The sequence below is a fragment of the Symphalangus syndactylus genome, chromosome 6 (genome assembly GCF_028878055.3).
Source record: "Symphalangus syndactylus isolate Jambi chromosome 6, NHGRI_mSymSyn1-v2.1_pri, whole genome shotgun sequence".
Classification (NCBI taxonomy): Eukaryota; Metazoa; Chordata; class Mammalia; order Primates; family Hylobatidae; genus Symphalangus; species Symphalangus syndactylus.
In genome coordinates, this window is record NC_072428.2 from 131,879,574 (window position 1) to 131,897,202 (window position 17,629).

The following is a 17,629-nucleotide window of genomic DNA, read 5'->3' on the forward strand; positions in this document are numbered from 1 at the left end:
CTCTATTTAACATTAAGTACTTTTAAACCAATATCTTTAGTAACCTTTAAAAGATTACACAAATGTATAGTGATTTTCCAAAAGTTCTTCTCCTTTGGCCTCTTATTCTTTTTCAGTAGAGAATTCACTTTAGCCAATAGTGTGATGTCACACTGACTAGGATGGGTCTAAGTCAGAAGAGATTAAAATCTACAGTTCTTTAAAAGTTAATATTCAAATGCATTAGAATATTCTAATAAGGAGGAGTATGAGAGATACTCATCTTAGAGCTTATCTGATTATTTCTTCAATTTGTTGCTAGATTTCATAATAACTTATAAAATCTGTATCAAGGTTTAGTGATCAGTCTAGCTGAAGTTCTAGATAAGCTGAATTCCTAGGTAAAAATCGATGTCCATGAAGTAATTCTAAGACATACAGTTGACAGATAATCTTGAATTGAAAATATTTTTACTTTTGGCAGTAATTTTCTGCTGAGATCTATAGCCATAAAAATTTCTACATTGATGTCCCTTGACTTGTCCAATGTTCAATAAACCCATTGTGAGTTGAAAATATCATAAGTTGAAAATGCATTTAATAGCCTAACCTATTAAACATCATAACTTAGCCTCGCCTACCTTAAACAAGCTCAGAACATTTACATAAGCCTACATTTTGGCAAAGTTATTTAACACAGGTATATTTTATAACAAAGTGTTGAATATCTTGTGTGATTGACCAGTATACTGAAAGTGAGAAACGGAAAAGTTGTATTGGTATTGGAAGTACAGCTTTTACTAAATGTGTATCGCTTTTTCACCATCATAAAATAAAAAAATCCAGAGGTGAACCATCCTAAGTCAGGGACTGTATGTATTCTGAAGATGATTAAATTATACTAAATCTATATTGTAAATATTAGTTGCTAAAACTACATAGGTTAAAATCTATTTCCCTGGACTATATGATTTTTTTAGGAATACAAATTGATGTGCTAATAGTTCTATAGGTTATTCTTAGCCTCGATTAATGTTATAAGCATTTATCTGCAGATCACTTAAGTTTATCTCTGCTGTTATTAGTCATTGGATAAAGTCAAGCTATTAACAAACTGGAAAATCTTTGAAAAGGAAGAATAGATTTATTAACCCAAAATATGATGATTACCTTATTTGGTTTCAGAATTTTTGTTTTGGCTTTTGTCCTTCATTCAAGGTTATTTACCAAAATATGTAAGTTGAAATGATCTTGGCAATCACCAGTTGATATCATAATGCAATCACTCTCGTTTATACCTACATTGAGCTTAAGTCTATCACTTTCTGCAATATAGAACTGGAATATTATGGAGTGGTTTCCAGGAAAACTTTAAATAAGAAAATGGAAGATTCACTCTATACAGACTTCAAATAAATTTTCACTAGGGGCTAAAATCTAAAAGCATGTGAGAAACCATCAAACTTCTTGTATTATCTAAATAGGTACATTTAACCTTACCTAAAGAAAGGCATAAGTGAAAGTATTCGGGAAACACTTGCATATCTAGAAATATAGCCATGGAAAGATGCAAGGCAAATGGCACAGGCTTTGGAGTCAGTCACACCAAGGTTAGTATCCCAGCTCTGCCATTTTCATATTTCTAAAAATCATATAATCAAAGGAAATAGATTTCTATCCTGCTTAGTTTTAGCAACTAATATTTGCAATATAGGTTTGGTATAATTTAATCATCTTCAGAACACATACAGTCCCTGACTTAAGATGCCATTTACTAACTATGTAGGCTTGGACAAGTTACTAAATACCTTTTCTTCAGAAACCTCAAGTAAGCAGGGAATATAACTACCTTTGAAGAGTATAATGCATGTCAAAATGTCTAACACAGTGCCTGATATATAGTAGATATTTAAAAAATGGTAGCTTGTCTTCCTGTATTGTCTTTTAAAACATTTTAAATTTTAAATTTTTATGGATAGATAGTAGATGTATATATTTATGGTTACATGAAATATTTTGATACACACATACAATGCATAATAATTACACCAGGGTAAATGCGGTATCCATCAAGTCAAGCATTTATCCTTTCTTTGTATTGCAAACATTCCAATTATACTATTTTAGTTATTTTAAAATGTACAATAAATTATTAACTGTAATGCTATCCTGTTATGCTATCAAATACTAGATCTTATCCATTCTAACTATATTTTTGTACCCATTAACCAACTCCATTTTCCCCTTCCCCCCACCTCTATTAAGTTCATACAAATGAGCAAGGCAGATTTTGTCATGATAATCTCAGCCTCCGACGTATCGACAATATGACCCTGAGGTTCTTTCTAAGATGAGGAACTATTCTAAGAAAACAAGGAGAACTGGGTGACCTTACTGGGCCGTATTTAAAGAGCATCTTTTTATTTTGGAGTAAACTTGCCTTTCTGTCAAAGGTGGAATACAATCTCAAACCCTTTGGGTGGTTGGGGATTGAGATCAGTGAAATAACATCAGTGAAGATCAGCTGACACCTCCCTGAAGGAGAGAGCACAGTATAACCTCAGATGCAGGAGCCGGGAGAGGAGGGAGAAGTAGAGGGCAAGAGATCTTAGGGGAGCAGCCCCCACAGTCAGGCAAAGTATCCTTTTGATGATTCAGCCTCAAAGCCCATGTTGTTGGTCACTGTGCCTGGAGAACAGCACTCTAACTGGGGGAAGAAAACAAAATAGAGGAGTTAATTGAATAGTAATTGGTATGATTTGCCTTTGCCTAAGTTATAGGCAATTGGGAAAAGAGGAAATATTTCCCATTGCCTGGGACATGATTTCAATGCTTGAAGATTTAATTTCAGCTCAGAAAAGTTGGTTGTTGTTGTTGTTGTTGTTGTTTTTGAGGCAGGGTCTCACTCTGTCACCCAGGCTGGAGTAGAATGGTGGGATCATGGCTCACTGCAGCCTTGTCTTCCTGGGATCAGGTGATCCTCCCACCTCAGCCTCCTGAGTAGCTGGGACCACAGGCACACACCACCATTTTTACTTTTTTTTTTTTTTTTTTGTAGAGACAGGGTTTTGCCGTGTTGTCCAGGCTGGTCTCGAACTCCTGAGCTCAAGCAATCCGCCTGCTTCCACCTTCCAAATTGCTGGGATTAGCGGTGTGTGCCACTGCGCCTAGTCTGTGTTGTTTTTTAAATGGATCTAGCTTTGTTACATTTGGGTCTTGACCAGGTTACCAACTTAAAGGGAGGGTGTTGGGCTCTTCCTTTTATTTTTCTCTGACATTCTTTTGTACGCAAATTTGCATTTCACAGGGTCAGAAAACAGTGCCAAGTGGCAGGCTATGTATTGAAAAATACCTTTTATTGGGTAATGGGAAGAGGTGTATGGGAAGTCTCAAGGAAGCTTAGATACCATTCTAAGTTTAGAGTTCTAAGTTTACCATTCTAAGTTTAGAGTTCTAAGTTTACAATTCTAAGCCTAGAATTTAGAATTTATTCTCAGGAAAACTGGGAGCCATTGAAGGTTTTAACATTGCACTATAAAAAGTACTAATAGCTATTTTTGGATATGTGGATTTAAAAGTTTGTTTTCTATGGCTGCCATAACAAATTGCTACAGGTAGCCTAAAGCAACACAAATTTATTATCTTACAGTACTGTAGGTCAGAAGTTTGACAAAGATTTTACTGGACTAAAATCAAGGTGCCAACAGAGTTATGCCACTTTCTGGAGAGAGTCTATTTCCTTGCTCATTCAGATTGGTTGCAGAATTCAGTACAGCTGTGATTCCGGAACTAAAATCCCCATTTCCTTGCCAGTTGTCAGGTGAGAGCCCTTCCCAGCTTCTAGGCACTGCTCACATTCTTTGCCTTGTGGTTCCCTTTCTATTTCTTCTATTTTCAAAGCCTGCAATAGCTGGTCAGTTTCTTCTCATGCTTTGAATCTCTCCTGCCTCTTGTTCTGTTTTGCATCTCCCCAACAAAACCTTCTGCCTTCCTTTTGCACTTTTTTTTTTTTTGAGACGGAGTCTCACTCCGTCGCCCAGGCTGGAGTGCAATGGTATGATCTCGGCTCACTGCAAGCTCCGCCTCCCGGGTTCACGCCATTCTCCCGGAGTAGCTGGGACTACAGGCGCCTGCCACCACGCCCGGATAATTTTGTTTTTGTATTTTTAGTATAGACGGGGTTTCACTATGTTAGCCAGGATGGTCTCAATCTGCTGACCTCGTGATCCGCCGGCCTCGGCCTCCCAAAGTGCTGGGATTCCAGGCGTGAGCCACCGCGCCCGGCCTCGTTTTTCACTTTTGAGGCCTATGTGGTGACTTATGGACTCATCAGATAATCTAGGATAAACTCCCAATTTCGATGTTCATAACCATAATCACATCTGATTGTATTATATTCATGAGATTAGAGTGTGGACATCTTTGCAGGGCCATTATTCTGCCTACTACAAAACTCATTAAAGTGTAGATTGTATTTTAAACCATAAGACTAGAAAATATTACCCAAGGAGAATGTGCAGTTTTTTCTTGAATCTTCACCTGCTGGAAGGTTACTTTATGCGTTCTTGTCCTACATGTCCCAGTCTTTTGGATATCTGGAACTACTCCATCACCTATAACAGAATACTGTAGACTGCGTGAGGCTTATAAACAACAAAAATTTATTTCTCACAGTTCTAGAGTCTGGGAAATTCAGGATCAAGGCACCAGCAGATTTGGTGTAAGATGAAATTCACTTCCTGGTTCATAGACTGCTGTCTCTCGCTGTAACCTCACATGGCAAAAGCGGGAGGTGAGCTCTCTGGGCTCTCTTTTATGAGGGCATGAATCCCATTTGTGAGGGTTCTGCCTTCATGAACTAATCACCTCCCAAAGGCCTCACCTCCAAATACCATCACTTTGGGGATTAGGTTTCAACTTCTGAATTTTGGGGGGGACATAAACACTCAGTCTGTAGTAGTGCTTTGCCAATTTCTCAAGCATAGGACTGACTATTTTAGGACCATGGTCTATGGCTAATCCCAGTTTCTGCCGTTCACCTCATCTCAGCCATCTCTGCCTTTCAAGCTCTGCTACTGCCTATATCTTCTTTGGATTTACATGACATCTTCACCTTTCACTGGAGCTGCCAAACTCCCTTGTGGACTTGATTTATGACTGTTGACCTTGTTCTGAAGTTTTGTTTTTTACTTTCTGCTCTTCCACTAACTCTCTCTCTGAACATACTGCAATCTATGTAGCACTAAGATGAGGTATGACTTTTCCTAGGAGAGCTTATCCCAGTACCCAAGATCTTAGCCACAAGTGAGAGCTTCAAGCCCTTTGAGTGGAAAGAGAGGGAGGCAAATAAATAGGAGCCAACATCTTTTGTGATGCTGTAGACTCCCATATAACACTGAGGCTAATAGCAACGGATTTAGAATCTGGCAATTTTGGGTTCCATTTCAGGCTCTGATATCCACCAGCTATGGGCAATGTTAAATAGCCTCTTTTAGCCTGCATTTTCTCATGTGTAAAGTTGGAACAAAAGATAATCTGAAAGGTTTGTTATGAGCATTAAATGAGATAACGAATGTAATCCAGGACAGTGTAGTAAATGTTCATTTCATGAATTTGATCTTAGTTCTTCACACCATTGTAGGATACAGAGACACAAACAAGAAAACATTGGCTACTAGTATGCTACATTCCCAAATTTTCATTTGGAGATTTTATTTTGAATAGAGGGAAAATTATCTGCTTGTATAGTCCATGGCAGAGCCAGTGGAATGCAGAGGGAGAAGTAGGGTCTCACTTGTCCTTAGCAGTGTTCTCAATCCAGGATACATAGTTGTAAACGTTGGTGTAGATGCCGACGTCCCCTCCCATGAAGTGCCCCACCTCGATTCCCTGGAGCTTGTCTTTGCAGATGACAGTAGCAATGGCCACCTCCTACCAGAGATCATGCAGAGAGAGAGGAGAGAGAGAGAGAGAGAGAGAGAGAGAGAGAGTGAGTGAGAGTGTCAGATCTTCTCACAGGAACCCTAGTGTCCCGCTTGGTTGAGCCCTGTCTGCAGGCGTATGCTGGACTCATGAAAAGACCACTGAATCAGGGGACAGGATGCTGGAGCCTTTTTTCTCATTTTGCTGTAATTAGCTTTGTGTGACGTTGAAAAAGTCAGAGGACAGTCTCTCTAGAAATCACATGTAAAATAGGTCAGACTCCATTTTTTTGAACTGGTGAAGGCATTTTCTATTTGTGAAAAATCTTGATTTATTTTTAAAGAAATGCCTGTTTTCACAATTTTGCTTGTAGTTATAGGAATGAATACCTAGCAAATGGTGTGCTTAACTGGAAGTACTTTATAATGTCCTTTAATGAATAAAGACAATTTAAGGGGAGCCCATTACTGAAGAAACAATGCTGGCTTTGCAGCAGCCTTATCAAATTCTCAAAAAATTATTTAGACATCTAAAATAGTTTTTACATCAAGAGTAAATAGTTAACTGGGCATATGCAAATAAATGAAAGCTGAATGTAGAGATAAGATTACCCCAAAAATTCGGCTGAATACTTTCACAAATTTCACACATAAGGAATTCCTGTGGCTTTTTCCTTGTTCTGTTTTTTGGCATTCTCGATCAGACATCAGGGGGGCCTCCAGGTTCTGCCGCAAGTCAGGGTGTCGGCCTGAGGGAGACAGGGATAAAATAAAACATCCTGTGGACAGTGGTTATTTAGTCCTTCTGACCACCAGCCTCTATTTCAACTGGTATCTTTTTGTGTGTGTTTAAAGCAAATAAGGAATGCGACAAAGGGGAGAAATCATCAACAGCATGGTTATGAGCTAATCTTGAGGATTTTGAAAAAGGCTTTACGTCTCCTTAAGGCAGAGTATATTTTTAATTGGTGGCCTGTCTTGGAGAACTAAATGACCTGAGTCAATTCTCAGAGGGGTCCTTTACATGTGAAATGAGCATGTATGAGAAGTAGGACCACACCTTCTTCATGTGAATTGTGCCTCTGCCAATCAGGAATGGCTGGGCCTCTGTGCAGAGTCAGATGGCCTGGTGGCTCCAGCTGCCAAAGCCCTCCAGAGGCAGTGGGGCATTAGACACCCTGGGAAAGGAGGAGCTTTGTTCCTCTGGGCAGTTCTCTGTTTGCCAGACCACTCAGGTGGCATCTCTACTGGGTCTCCTTTCGTTCTCCTTTCCTCCTCTCTCCTCACAGCTATGAGGATATGGGTGTTCCTCCTAAAGGACAACTGATGACCCTGATTTGCTGTGGAAGGCACACTTACCACTGTTTTCTTGGCTCCAGTCCAAACCTGAGAGTAGACAGACAGTGCCTGGCCGGACATTGGTGGTGGCGAGGGCAAGGGGCTGGACTTTGGGATTGAGCGTGGCAGGCTTAGCCAGCTTGATGAGCATGAGGTCATCCTGCGGGGCGCTATGACTGTAGTTCCAGTAGCGGACGATCTGAATGGGGTTAATTGTCTGTTCAGTACCATCTCTGACTCTGCTCTTGAAATTTCCCAGCATCACTTTCAGATTTCTGGAGGGAGAGGGGTTGGAAATAATAATAATAATAATAATAATAATAATAATAATAATAATAATCATCATCATCATCATCATCATCATCATTGCTAAGATACTGAATGTTACAAAGTGCCAGGAACTGTACCAAGTGCTTTTTCTGGATTATGTCATTTAACTCACACAAGTCTATGCAGTGGATTCTATTTTTATCCCCATTTAGCACGTGAATTAATGGGGCACATAGGAGTAATTCACTCAGGGTGATATAGTAAGTAGTGGAGCCCTTCACCACATTTTAATGTTGTGTTCTTTAATGTAGTGGAGAGGAAGAGGATGCATGTCAAGGAAATGTAATTTTCTCGCCTATCTAACTGAACAATTTCCATTTTGGTGGAGACCAGAGAATAAATAACCTAGTTCTGGGTGTCTCCTGTTTGGTTCCCTTGCTGATGCACTAACAACCCTATTCCATTCTGCTCTGCACCTTTGGAAGGGGACATATATGGATTTAATCAGTGGGCTCTCTTGTCCTCTGGCTTCCTTCTATTGGCCAATAGGAAGCACCAGAAAGTAACTGGAGGAAGAAGAGTGAGATTGGAGTACTTACCCTCCCAGGTCCCTCCCTGCAGCTTTGTCACAGAGTGGCTGTGCTCCTTGACTAGGGGTTACAATTCTTATCAGGTTGTCTCTTCACACAGGTCTCTCTTTTTCTCTATCTCTCCTTGCCTCCTTTGAAATTATTTTCTCCTCTTGCGTTTTTAGGCCTAGAGGTGGTAACTGCATTTTCTTAATACAAACCCTGGTGGTATGGAACTATTCTTAATATGGTCCCTTTAATGTCTCCATACCTTTGCAATTGGTTCCTTCTTAAAACTCACCTCAATTGACCCAATTTGAGTGCATCGTCAGTTACCTGCTAGATCTTTAAGTGATAAAATGCATTCATACTGCCAGTAAAAAAAAAAAACAAAAACTTGAAAAAAACTTATGAGAGACTGAGGAGGCATAACATGTAGCACAGGGTTCCTCAACAGTGACACTATTGCTGTTCTGGGCTGGACAAGTCTTTATTGTGAGGACTGTGCTGTGCATTGTAGGATGTTAAACGGCATCTTTGCTCTAGCCTCTCCCCATTAGATGCCAATAGCACTGCCCCCTGGTTGTGACAACCAAAAATATCTTCAGACATTGCCAAGTGTACCCTGTGGAGAAGTTACCCTTATTTGAGAACCACCGATCTAGAATGAACAGTAGCTGTTTTGGGGATGGGGATGCCCAAATACTCAACGGTAAATAGCAGTGAGCTGGGGCCAGCACCCAGCTGGGTTTGATGAGGACGCCCACACAGGGGTTGAAGTGAGACTTGAGGTACACCAAATAGGGGGCAGGGTCTTCTTTCTGAACAGATGAGTCAGCAAAGAAAAATGTCCCTGAGAAAATAATGAACATTCTTAATACATAAATATTATAAAAATAAGGTAACAGTCTCCTACTTGAAAAGGAATCTGGATGATTCTTAAATAGTTATCAATTGGCCAAGAATTGTTAATGTATTTGACATGTTTTTCTAATAAAAATGTAAATTAAAATGATATGCCATTTTATCTCATATTTATAATAATTTTGTTTAATATTGATAATATTCAATCTAAGAGAATATAATGAGAGACACTCATCACTGCTAGTAAATTGATTCCATCTTCTTGAAAAGCAATTTAGAAACAGGCATCAAGAATCATGAATTGTTTATAACCTGTGACCTGATCATTCCAACCCCAAGAATCCATTCTAAAGAAAAAAATCAGATATAGACAAGGATTACAAACAAGTATGCTCATATTAGCTATAACAGCTGAACACTGGAGACATAAATATCTGACATAGTAATGTTGGACATTGAAATGAAGCACATCGAAAAGTGGAACATCATATATAATAAAAATTAAACTAATTAGAATATTAAACAGCAAAAGAATATTAATGCTTATTTAAGTTAAAAAGAACAAGAAAATTGTGGATATAATCTATTTGTCTAAAAACAAATAAATAAAAAACCATTTAAATGCAAAAAATATATAGAGTCTGGGAGTAAACTCAAAGTGTTAGCATGTGTTGACTAAGAGGTGGGATTATGAATGATGCTTATTTTTCTACTTTAAAAATGTCCAAATTTTGTAATATGAACATATATTGTTTTTATAAATGAATTATTTAAAACATACCCTAGAGAATAAAGGGGAGGAAGGCTGATTCTAGTATCAGAAATAAAGCACTCTTCTTGTCTTGGCTTCTCTTGCTACTCTTGTTAACCTTCCCCAAGCCTGGGCCTGTACCTCACCACACCCTTCTGTGTGATCACACAGTTAGAAACCCCAAAGAGAAAAGGGTAGACTATAAACAAGGGCAAGAGACATTGAGCTCTCTATAGCAGGCATTGTTCTAAGTGCTTTACATAGATTTATTTAAGCTTCACAATAACTCTATAATATAGGTAGTCATACCCCCATTTGGAAGAAATTGAAGCACAGAAGAATTAATTAACTTGGCTAATCTCACACAGCTAATGTGTGATACAACCTGGGCAGTCAGAGAATGGTGGGAAATGCCTCACCTGCAAATTCTGCCATCAGAAGAACCCCATGTGGGGCAGGGACTACAGAAGGTAGGGTCCTAGTACTTGATCTTTTGTTTCTACTTCTCTGTTTCCTGCATTAGGGTCGGCAGGAGGACACTCACTGTTAAGCCTTCTCCAAGGCACATGTGTGCCTTAACCCACCCTATAGCTTAACACTAGAAAAGTGGGCTCAGCCTATCCGGAGAGCCTTTATGGAATCTAAGAGGCAGGACCCCTAATTCTGCTGATGACACTATTTTTGACTCTTTTTCTGCACTCTTCACAATCCTGCCTCTGTCTCACCCCATCCATTAACCTATGCCTTACAGGACAGAGTACAAGGTCTTGAGTACATACCAGCGAGGACACCCAAATAGAAGACATATTTCATGGTGATCCAGCTCTTCCCCCTGTGAGATGTAGAAGAAAATCAGCAGAGTGTGGAGCGGTTGGCTTAGTTGTCTTCTCAGGAACACCTGGTAGACTCCGTGGCTATGGTTAGATACGGAGGCACTCTATGGGATTGGAAAGCAGCTCTGGGCATAAACAGGGAAGGGAGATGGCTTCAGAGAGACAGATGAAAGCCCTTCTGTTCCAGGGAAGGTGGAGGACTGTGCCTCTGTTGGGGCATTTCAGGGAAGGAAACTCCTGGATTCAGCTCCTTCTATCTGCTGCCCCTAAAAACACATCTGTTTGAAGGTAGTTCAGTTGTCTGTGGAAATGGCAGCTCTAGGCTCAGGACTTATCTTCCCCACAGAGTTTCTGAGACCAGGGCTGTGAGGGACAATAATCTTTACCTTAGCTCAGTGAGTCAGTGTCCTGAGGTTTGCTTTGAACCTCCTAATAGTTACTTATACTTTCCCCAGCCCCTCCCGTCTTTGTTACACTAGCTTCATATGTCCCTTTGATCACTGTTTCATCACTCAGTCATCATCACCAACTTGGTGTTTTTTGTCCTGAGCAACAGCATTGAGCCAAGAAAATATGGAAATGAAAAGCATTCATAGAACAGTTATCTTGATAGTTGGGGAATTGTTTACAGTCTAGATGACATTAGGCCTGGTGAGAATTCAGAAGGCAGTACCTCTAATACTTAAAGATTTAGACCAATAATAGACTACCAAAGTCATCCTTGGATAATTGGGAGCACAGTCTAATAAGAAAAAGAGCGGTAACACTAATAGCTGATATCCTCTAAGCATTTACTGAATCCTAGACACTGAGCTAAGATCTTTATGGACTTGTGAGTAGAGGTTTTATGTCAGGTTAGTCTGAGATGTAAAATTCACTACACTTTGTATCACTCTAACCCTTTAAAGTTTCTTAAACCCATAATCTCATTCCAAATGTCACAACAACCCTAGAAGGAAGAGATATGGCTGGGCCTGGTATAATTATTTCTGGTCTGCAGGTGGCAGAACTGAAGCAGAGAGAATCTAAGTAATTTTCCCAAAGTCACATGTTGTGGACAGTGAGAAGTAGGCCTTGTCACTGGTGTACGGTTGCAGGTCCCCCACCAGGTTACTTAAGGGTGTATGGCCACTGCTTGAACCTTAATGGCTAAGTAGTGAGTCAAGGCCGTGGTTCCCAGCCAAGGAGCAGGTGTCCTTGATGGCCAAGTGGTGAGTCAAGGCCATGGTGCCCAGCCGAGGAGCAGGTGTCCTTGATGGCCAAGTGGTGAGTCAAGGCCATGGTGCCCAGCCGAGGAGCAGGTGTCCTTGAGTACCCAAACATCCCAGAGAATACCTGAGAACCTACCAAGGAAAACAGTCCCATCATGCACACACAGTAGGCAAAGAGCCAGAAAATTAGCTTAAAAGCAGCTTAGAGATGGAAAGCAGGGCAGGTCTCTCAAGCTGTCCTCTGCTATCTAGGAGTGTCTCATATGTAAGTCCCAATAAACTTATCCACTGGCCGAGCTGGACTTCTCTGAGTCATTCTTTGGTCTCTTGGCTCCCTCCTAGTTTGCGGGGAAGGTTTTTTTAAAAACACGATTCTGGATTTTTCTTGTTACAATTGACATCACAAGTGGGGTCAGAGACCAAACATCGAGCCAGGAATGGGTGTCTATGGTGGGGAATCCCTGGGCAGTTGGCAATGTCCATGTGGAGTGGAGTTGCCCAACTGCACAACTTTTGTGGGCCACTGCATGAGTACAGGGATGCTTGGAAAACACAGGCAAGGACTGAATACCTATTGCAAGAAGCCAAGATATTAAAGTATGATAATGATAGTAAATGTGGCGTTATTGCAATAAGGCTGGCTAATCACAAATCATTAGAGCAGGAAAGGGAGAAAGGGTAGAAACTCCAGCAGAAGTTCAAAGGCATGGTTTTCTAATCCTCCAGCTGGTTAACCTGTACAGCATGTTACCGTACTGCATATTGTAGACGATTGTAGCACAGTGGTATTTGTGTGTTTAAACATATCTAAACACAGAAAAGGTACAGTAAAATATAATATTATAATCTTATGGGGCCACTCTCATATATGCAGTCTGTTGTTGACCCAAATGTCCTTGTGTGGTACATAACTATATGTAAAAATAACTCCCCAAACCAGTTCTTAATGTTTTAAAGATCCATCTAAAGTATCATGACTATATTTTATTTTCACTGCTATCTAATATTTCTTTTTATTTTTTTAATTTTTTTTTTGAGACGGAGTCTCACTGTCCCCCAGGCTGGAGTGCAGGCGCGATCTCGGCTCACTGCAAGCTCCGCCTCCAGGGTTCATGCCATTCTCCTGCCTCAGCCTCCCGAGTAGCTGGGACTACAGGCGCCCACCACCAGGCCCGGCTAATTTTTTGTATTTTTAGTAGAGACGGGGTTTCACCGTGTTAGCCAGGATGGTCTCGATCTCCTGACCTCGTGATCCGCCCGCCTCGGCCTCCCAAAGTGCTGGACTACAGGCATGAGCCACTGTGCCCGGCACTGCTATCTAATATTTCAATGTGAATATCACGCAATTTGTTCATTATTTTCTTGGCAAATATTTGAGTTATTTATAGTTTTGTGCTGTTTTGAAGAGTATTGCTGTAAATATATTTGTACCATGTACCTTGGAAAATATTCTTGTGTATATATCTGCTGTGTGTGTGTATGTGTTTGTGTGTGCATTGGTGTATATCTGCAAGTATATCTCCTGGTGTATACCTCCAGAGTATATAATTAGGAGTGAAATTGTTGGGCTGTAGACAATGCAGATGTTCACTTAAAAATCCTCTAGTAATCTGAGTTCTTCCAATATTGGATATTGTCAAACTTTTAATTTTTTTCCAGATTGTCAAATATTTTGTTATGCTCTTAATTTTATTACTTTTGTTAATAACGATGATTAGCATCTTTTCACCACCACCTCCTCCTTTTACCAGTGGTTCCTTTAGAAAACACGTTTGCATGTCTTTTGACCATTTTGTATATTGAATTTCTAAAACGTTGCTCTTTTGGACTTCTACAAATGCTCAAGATATTACTCTTTTGTCAGTTATATATGTTTAAATATCTTCTTCAAGCTTGTGGCTTAATCTTCCCTTTATGGTGTATTTTGATGAATGAAAGCACTTAAGTTTAATATAATTTAATTTAACACAAATTATTCATCTTTGTGCTTATTGTGTATTGGCTTAGGTGAAAATATCCTTTATGACCTTAAGAGATAAGAAAGATATTCTAAACTTACTTCTACAGATCTGATAAACAACTTCAGCAAAGTTTCAGGATACAAAATCAATAGAATTTCTATACACCAACAATGTCCAAGCTGAAAACCAAATCAGTAATGAGATGTCATTCACAGTAGCCACAAAATAAATAAAATACCTAGGAATACAGCTAACCAGGGAGGTGAAAGATCTCTACAACTAGAATTACAAAATACTGCTAAGGAAATCAGATGACACAAAGGGATGGTAAAACATTCCATGCTTATGGATTGGAAGAATCAATATCATTAAAATGGTTAGCCATTTTAATGATATTGATCAAAGCAATTTAGAGAGTAAATGATATTTCTATCGAACTACCAACTGTTTTTTAACAGAATAAGAAAAAAAAAAAACTATTCTAAAATAAAACAGAACCAAAAAAGAGCCCAAATAGCCAAAGCAATCCTAAGCAAAAATAAGAAAGCTGGAGGCATTCATTACATTACTCAACGTCAAAGTGTACTACAAGGCTATAGTAACCAAAACGACATAGTACTGGTACGAAAACAGACACATAGATCAATGGAACAGGTCAGAAAACCCAGAAATAAAGTGGTACATCTACAACCATCTGATCTTTGACAAAGGTGACAAAAGCAATGGGGAAGGACTCCCTGTTCAATAAATGGTGCTAGGATAACTGGCTAGCAATATGCAGAAGATTCAAATTCAAACTGGACCCCTTCCTTTCACCATATACAAAAATCAACTCAAGATGGATTGAAGACTTACATGTAAAACCTATGTACCCTAAAACTTAAAGTACAATAATAAAAAAAAAAGAAAAAAGAAAAAAAAATATGATTCTGGAGATAGGACCTTGCAAAGATTTCATCTTTGTTTGGATCCATTGGGTATAGAGGTATCGTGATCTTTTGGGGGTGTTATAGAACCCAGTTTTGTCATACTACCAATATTATTTTTATGATTCCTTCTCATTTGGGTAGTCTATTTCTTCTAATTATTCTTGAATTTAGTTTTGATTTGACTACATTTTTTAAAATTTCCTTTTCCCCCTTAAGGCAGTGATTTTAATGTTTATAATTTATTATAGTCTAACTTGGCTCTTGGTGCTTTCAGAGTTGAAGACTCTATTACATCGTTGGTTGTAGAGTCTCTTTGATGGCTTTTTCAGGTGCTGGTTGTGGTAGCAATGTACTCAGTGTGTGAGCAAATTCACTGTTTTTTATAGGGTTGGAATGGCAGAAGTCTCTTGAAGCTTTTCTCCTTCCCCTATGGTGTGGACTTTATTTATTTATTTTTTTCCCCAGTATTTTATTTACTGGTTTGAATAGTTTAGGCTTTAGGTCAGTAGGGGAGGTATCCTGTATTAGTCTGTTTTCCACTATGAAGAAATACGCAAGACTATGTAACTTATAAAGAAAAGAGGTTTAATTGACTCACAGTTCTGCATGACTGGGGAGGTCTCAGGAAACTTACAATCATGGCAAAAGGCACCTCTTCTCAGGGCAGCAGGAGAGAGAATGAGTGCAAGCAAGAGAAATGCCAGATGCTTATAAAACCATCAGATCTCATGAGAATCCTCATTATCATGAGAACAGTATGTGAGAAACCACCCCAATGATCCAATTACCTCCATGTGGTCCTGCCCTTGACACATGGGGATTATTACATTCAAGGTGAGATTTGGGTGAGGACAGAGAACCAAACCATAATATTCAGCCCCAGCCTCTCCCAAATCTCATGTCCTCACATTTCAAAACACAGTCATGTCTTTCCAACTGTCCCCCTAAGTCTTAGCTCATTCCAGCATTAACCCAAAAGTCCAAGTCCAAAGTCTCATCTGAGACAAGGCAAGTCCCTTCCACCTTTGAGCCTGTAAAATAAAAAACAAGTTAGTTACTTCCTCGATCCAATAGAAGTACAGGCATTGGGTAAATAAACCAGTTCCAAATGGGAGAAATTGGCTAAAATAAAGAGACTGCAGGCACCATGCAAGTCAGAAATCCAATAGGGCAGTCATTAAACCTTAAAGTTCCAAAATGATCTCCTTTGACTCCATGGCCAGGTCAAGGGCATGCTGATGCAAGAGATAGGCTCCCAAGGCCTTGGGCAGTTTGGCTGTGTGGCTTTGCAGGGCACAGTCCCCATCCCAGCTGCTTTCATGGGCTGGCATTTAGTGTCTGCAGCTTTTCCAGGTGCAAGGTGCAATCTGTCAGTGGATCTACCATTCTGGAGTCTGGAGGACAGTGGCCCTCTTCTCCCAGGCTCCATTAGGCAGTTCTTTAGTGTGGACTCTGAGTGGGGACTCTGGCTGCACATTTTCCTTCTGCATTGCCCTAGCAGAGGTTCTTCATGAGAAATGCACCCCTACAGCAAACTTCTTCCTGGACATCCAGGCATTTTCATACATCCTCTGAAATCTAGGCAGATGTTCCCAAACCTCAATTCTTGACTTCTGTGCACCCACAGGCCCAACACCACATGAAAACTGCCAAGGCTTGGGGCTTGTACCCTCTGAAGCAACAGCTGGAGCTGTACATTGGCCTGTTTTAGCCATGGGTGGAGCTGAAGCAGGGATGTGGGGCACCATATCCTGAGGCTGCATAGAGGAGGGGGTCCCTAGGCCCAGCCCACAGAACCATTTTTCCCCCCTAGGCCTTCAAGCCTGTGATGGGAGGGGCTGCATGAAGGTCTCTGACAAGCCCTGGAGACATTTTCCCCACTGTCTTGGTGATTAAACTCTTTCAACTTCTGCCCATTACCCAGTTCCAATGTTGCTTCCACATAGCAATGTCCCACTCAAAGTACCAATTTACTCTTTTAGGACTAAACTGGTCCTAAACATTCTCATGCTGTTATGAAGAAATACCTGAGACTTGGTAATTTATTTAAAAAAGAGGTGTAATTGACTCACAGTTCTGCATGGCTGGCTGGGGAGGTCTCAGGAAACTTGCTACACACACAGAGAGTCAGAGCATGTACCTGCTTTACCCAGTCACCACTTGGCTTTGCCCCTCTACCTGTCCTAGTAGCTTAACACGAAGGGCAGAAACTTTTGGCTGCACCCATCGCCTGAGAAACCAGAATATTTCCCTGGGTTACATAAGGCAAGCACAAATCCCACTGCTACTGGGGAGGTCTCAGAAACTAAATTGGTCCATAGACATTCTCATGCTGTTATGAAGAAATATCTGACACTGGGTAATTTATTTAAAAAAGAGGTTTAATTGACTCACAGTTCTGCATGGCTGGCTGGGGAGGTCTCAGGAAACTTACAATTGTGGCAGAAGGCACCTCTTCTCAGGGTGGCAGGAGAGAGAATGAGTGCAAGCAGGGGAAATGCCAGATACATATAAAACCACCAGATCTCATGAGATTCACTCATTATCACAAGAACAGCATGGGTGGAACTTCCCCCATGATCCAGTTACCTCCATCAAGTCCCACTCTTGACCCATGGGGATTATTACAATTCAAGGTAAGATTTGGATGGGGACATAAAGCCAATAATATCATTTCCACAGGTAAAAACAGCTTTTTCCAAAGCAGATGGGTAAATATACTACCCAACGGTGGGCAGAGGTCCTGGCCTTGATGGAGGTGGCTGGCAGAACTCTGAGTAAAATGCACTGAAGTCTTATGAGAAGGAAGGACTAGAGCCACCTAATTTCCCCTAGAAGGCCAGTAGGAAAGCTATTCACCTCCTAGATACACTCCTGACCCAGTGTCCTAGCTATTTAGAACAGAGAAGCATCTCTTTTCATCTGTAGGAATGTTGATGTTCCAAGTAGAGAGGAATTGTGACTCTACATCTTGTGCAGACCTATACCTGGAGGGTGCTACTT

The 17,629-nt window shown here is 40.3% G+C and overlaps 1 protein-coding gene across 2 annotated transcripts; it reads right to left on the minus strand.

Annotated features, from left to right (window-relative positions):
* Positions 1-5,651: 5,651 nt before the first annotated feature.
* Positions 5,652-10,943, minus strand: PRSS37 (serine protease 37). Of its 2 annotated transcripts, none has more exons than XM_055284282.2 (6): positions 10,912-10,943; positions 10,472-10,524; positions 8,789-8,930; positions 7,260-7,513; positions 6,513-6,649; positions 5,652-5,910 (listed from the first exon to the last, which is right to left on the minus strand). In XM_055284282.2, the coding sequence occupies exons 2-6, from the start codon at positions 10,503-10,505 to the stop codon at positions 5,770-5,772; spliced, it is 708 nt and encodes a 235-aa protein (XP_055140257.1). In that variant the 5' UTR covers positions 10,506-10,524; positions 10,912-10,943; the 3' UTR covers positions 5,652-5,769. The 2 variants fall into 2 exon arrangements, with proteins under 2 accessions (XP_055140257.1, XP_055140259.1); XM_055284284.2 differs by having other exon boundaries at positions 7,263-7,513; positions 10,912-10,930.
* Between the last annotated feature and the right edge of the window lie 6,686 nt (positions 10,944-17,629).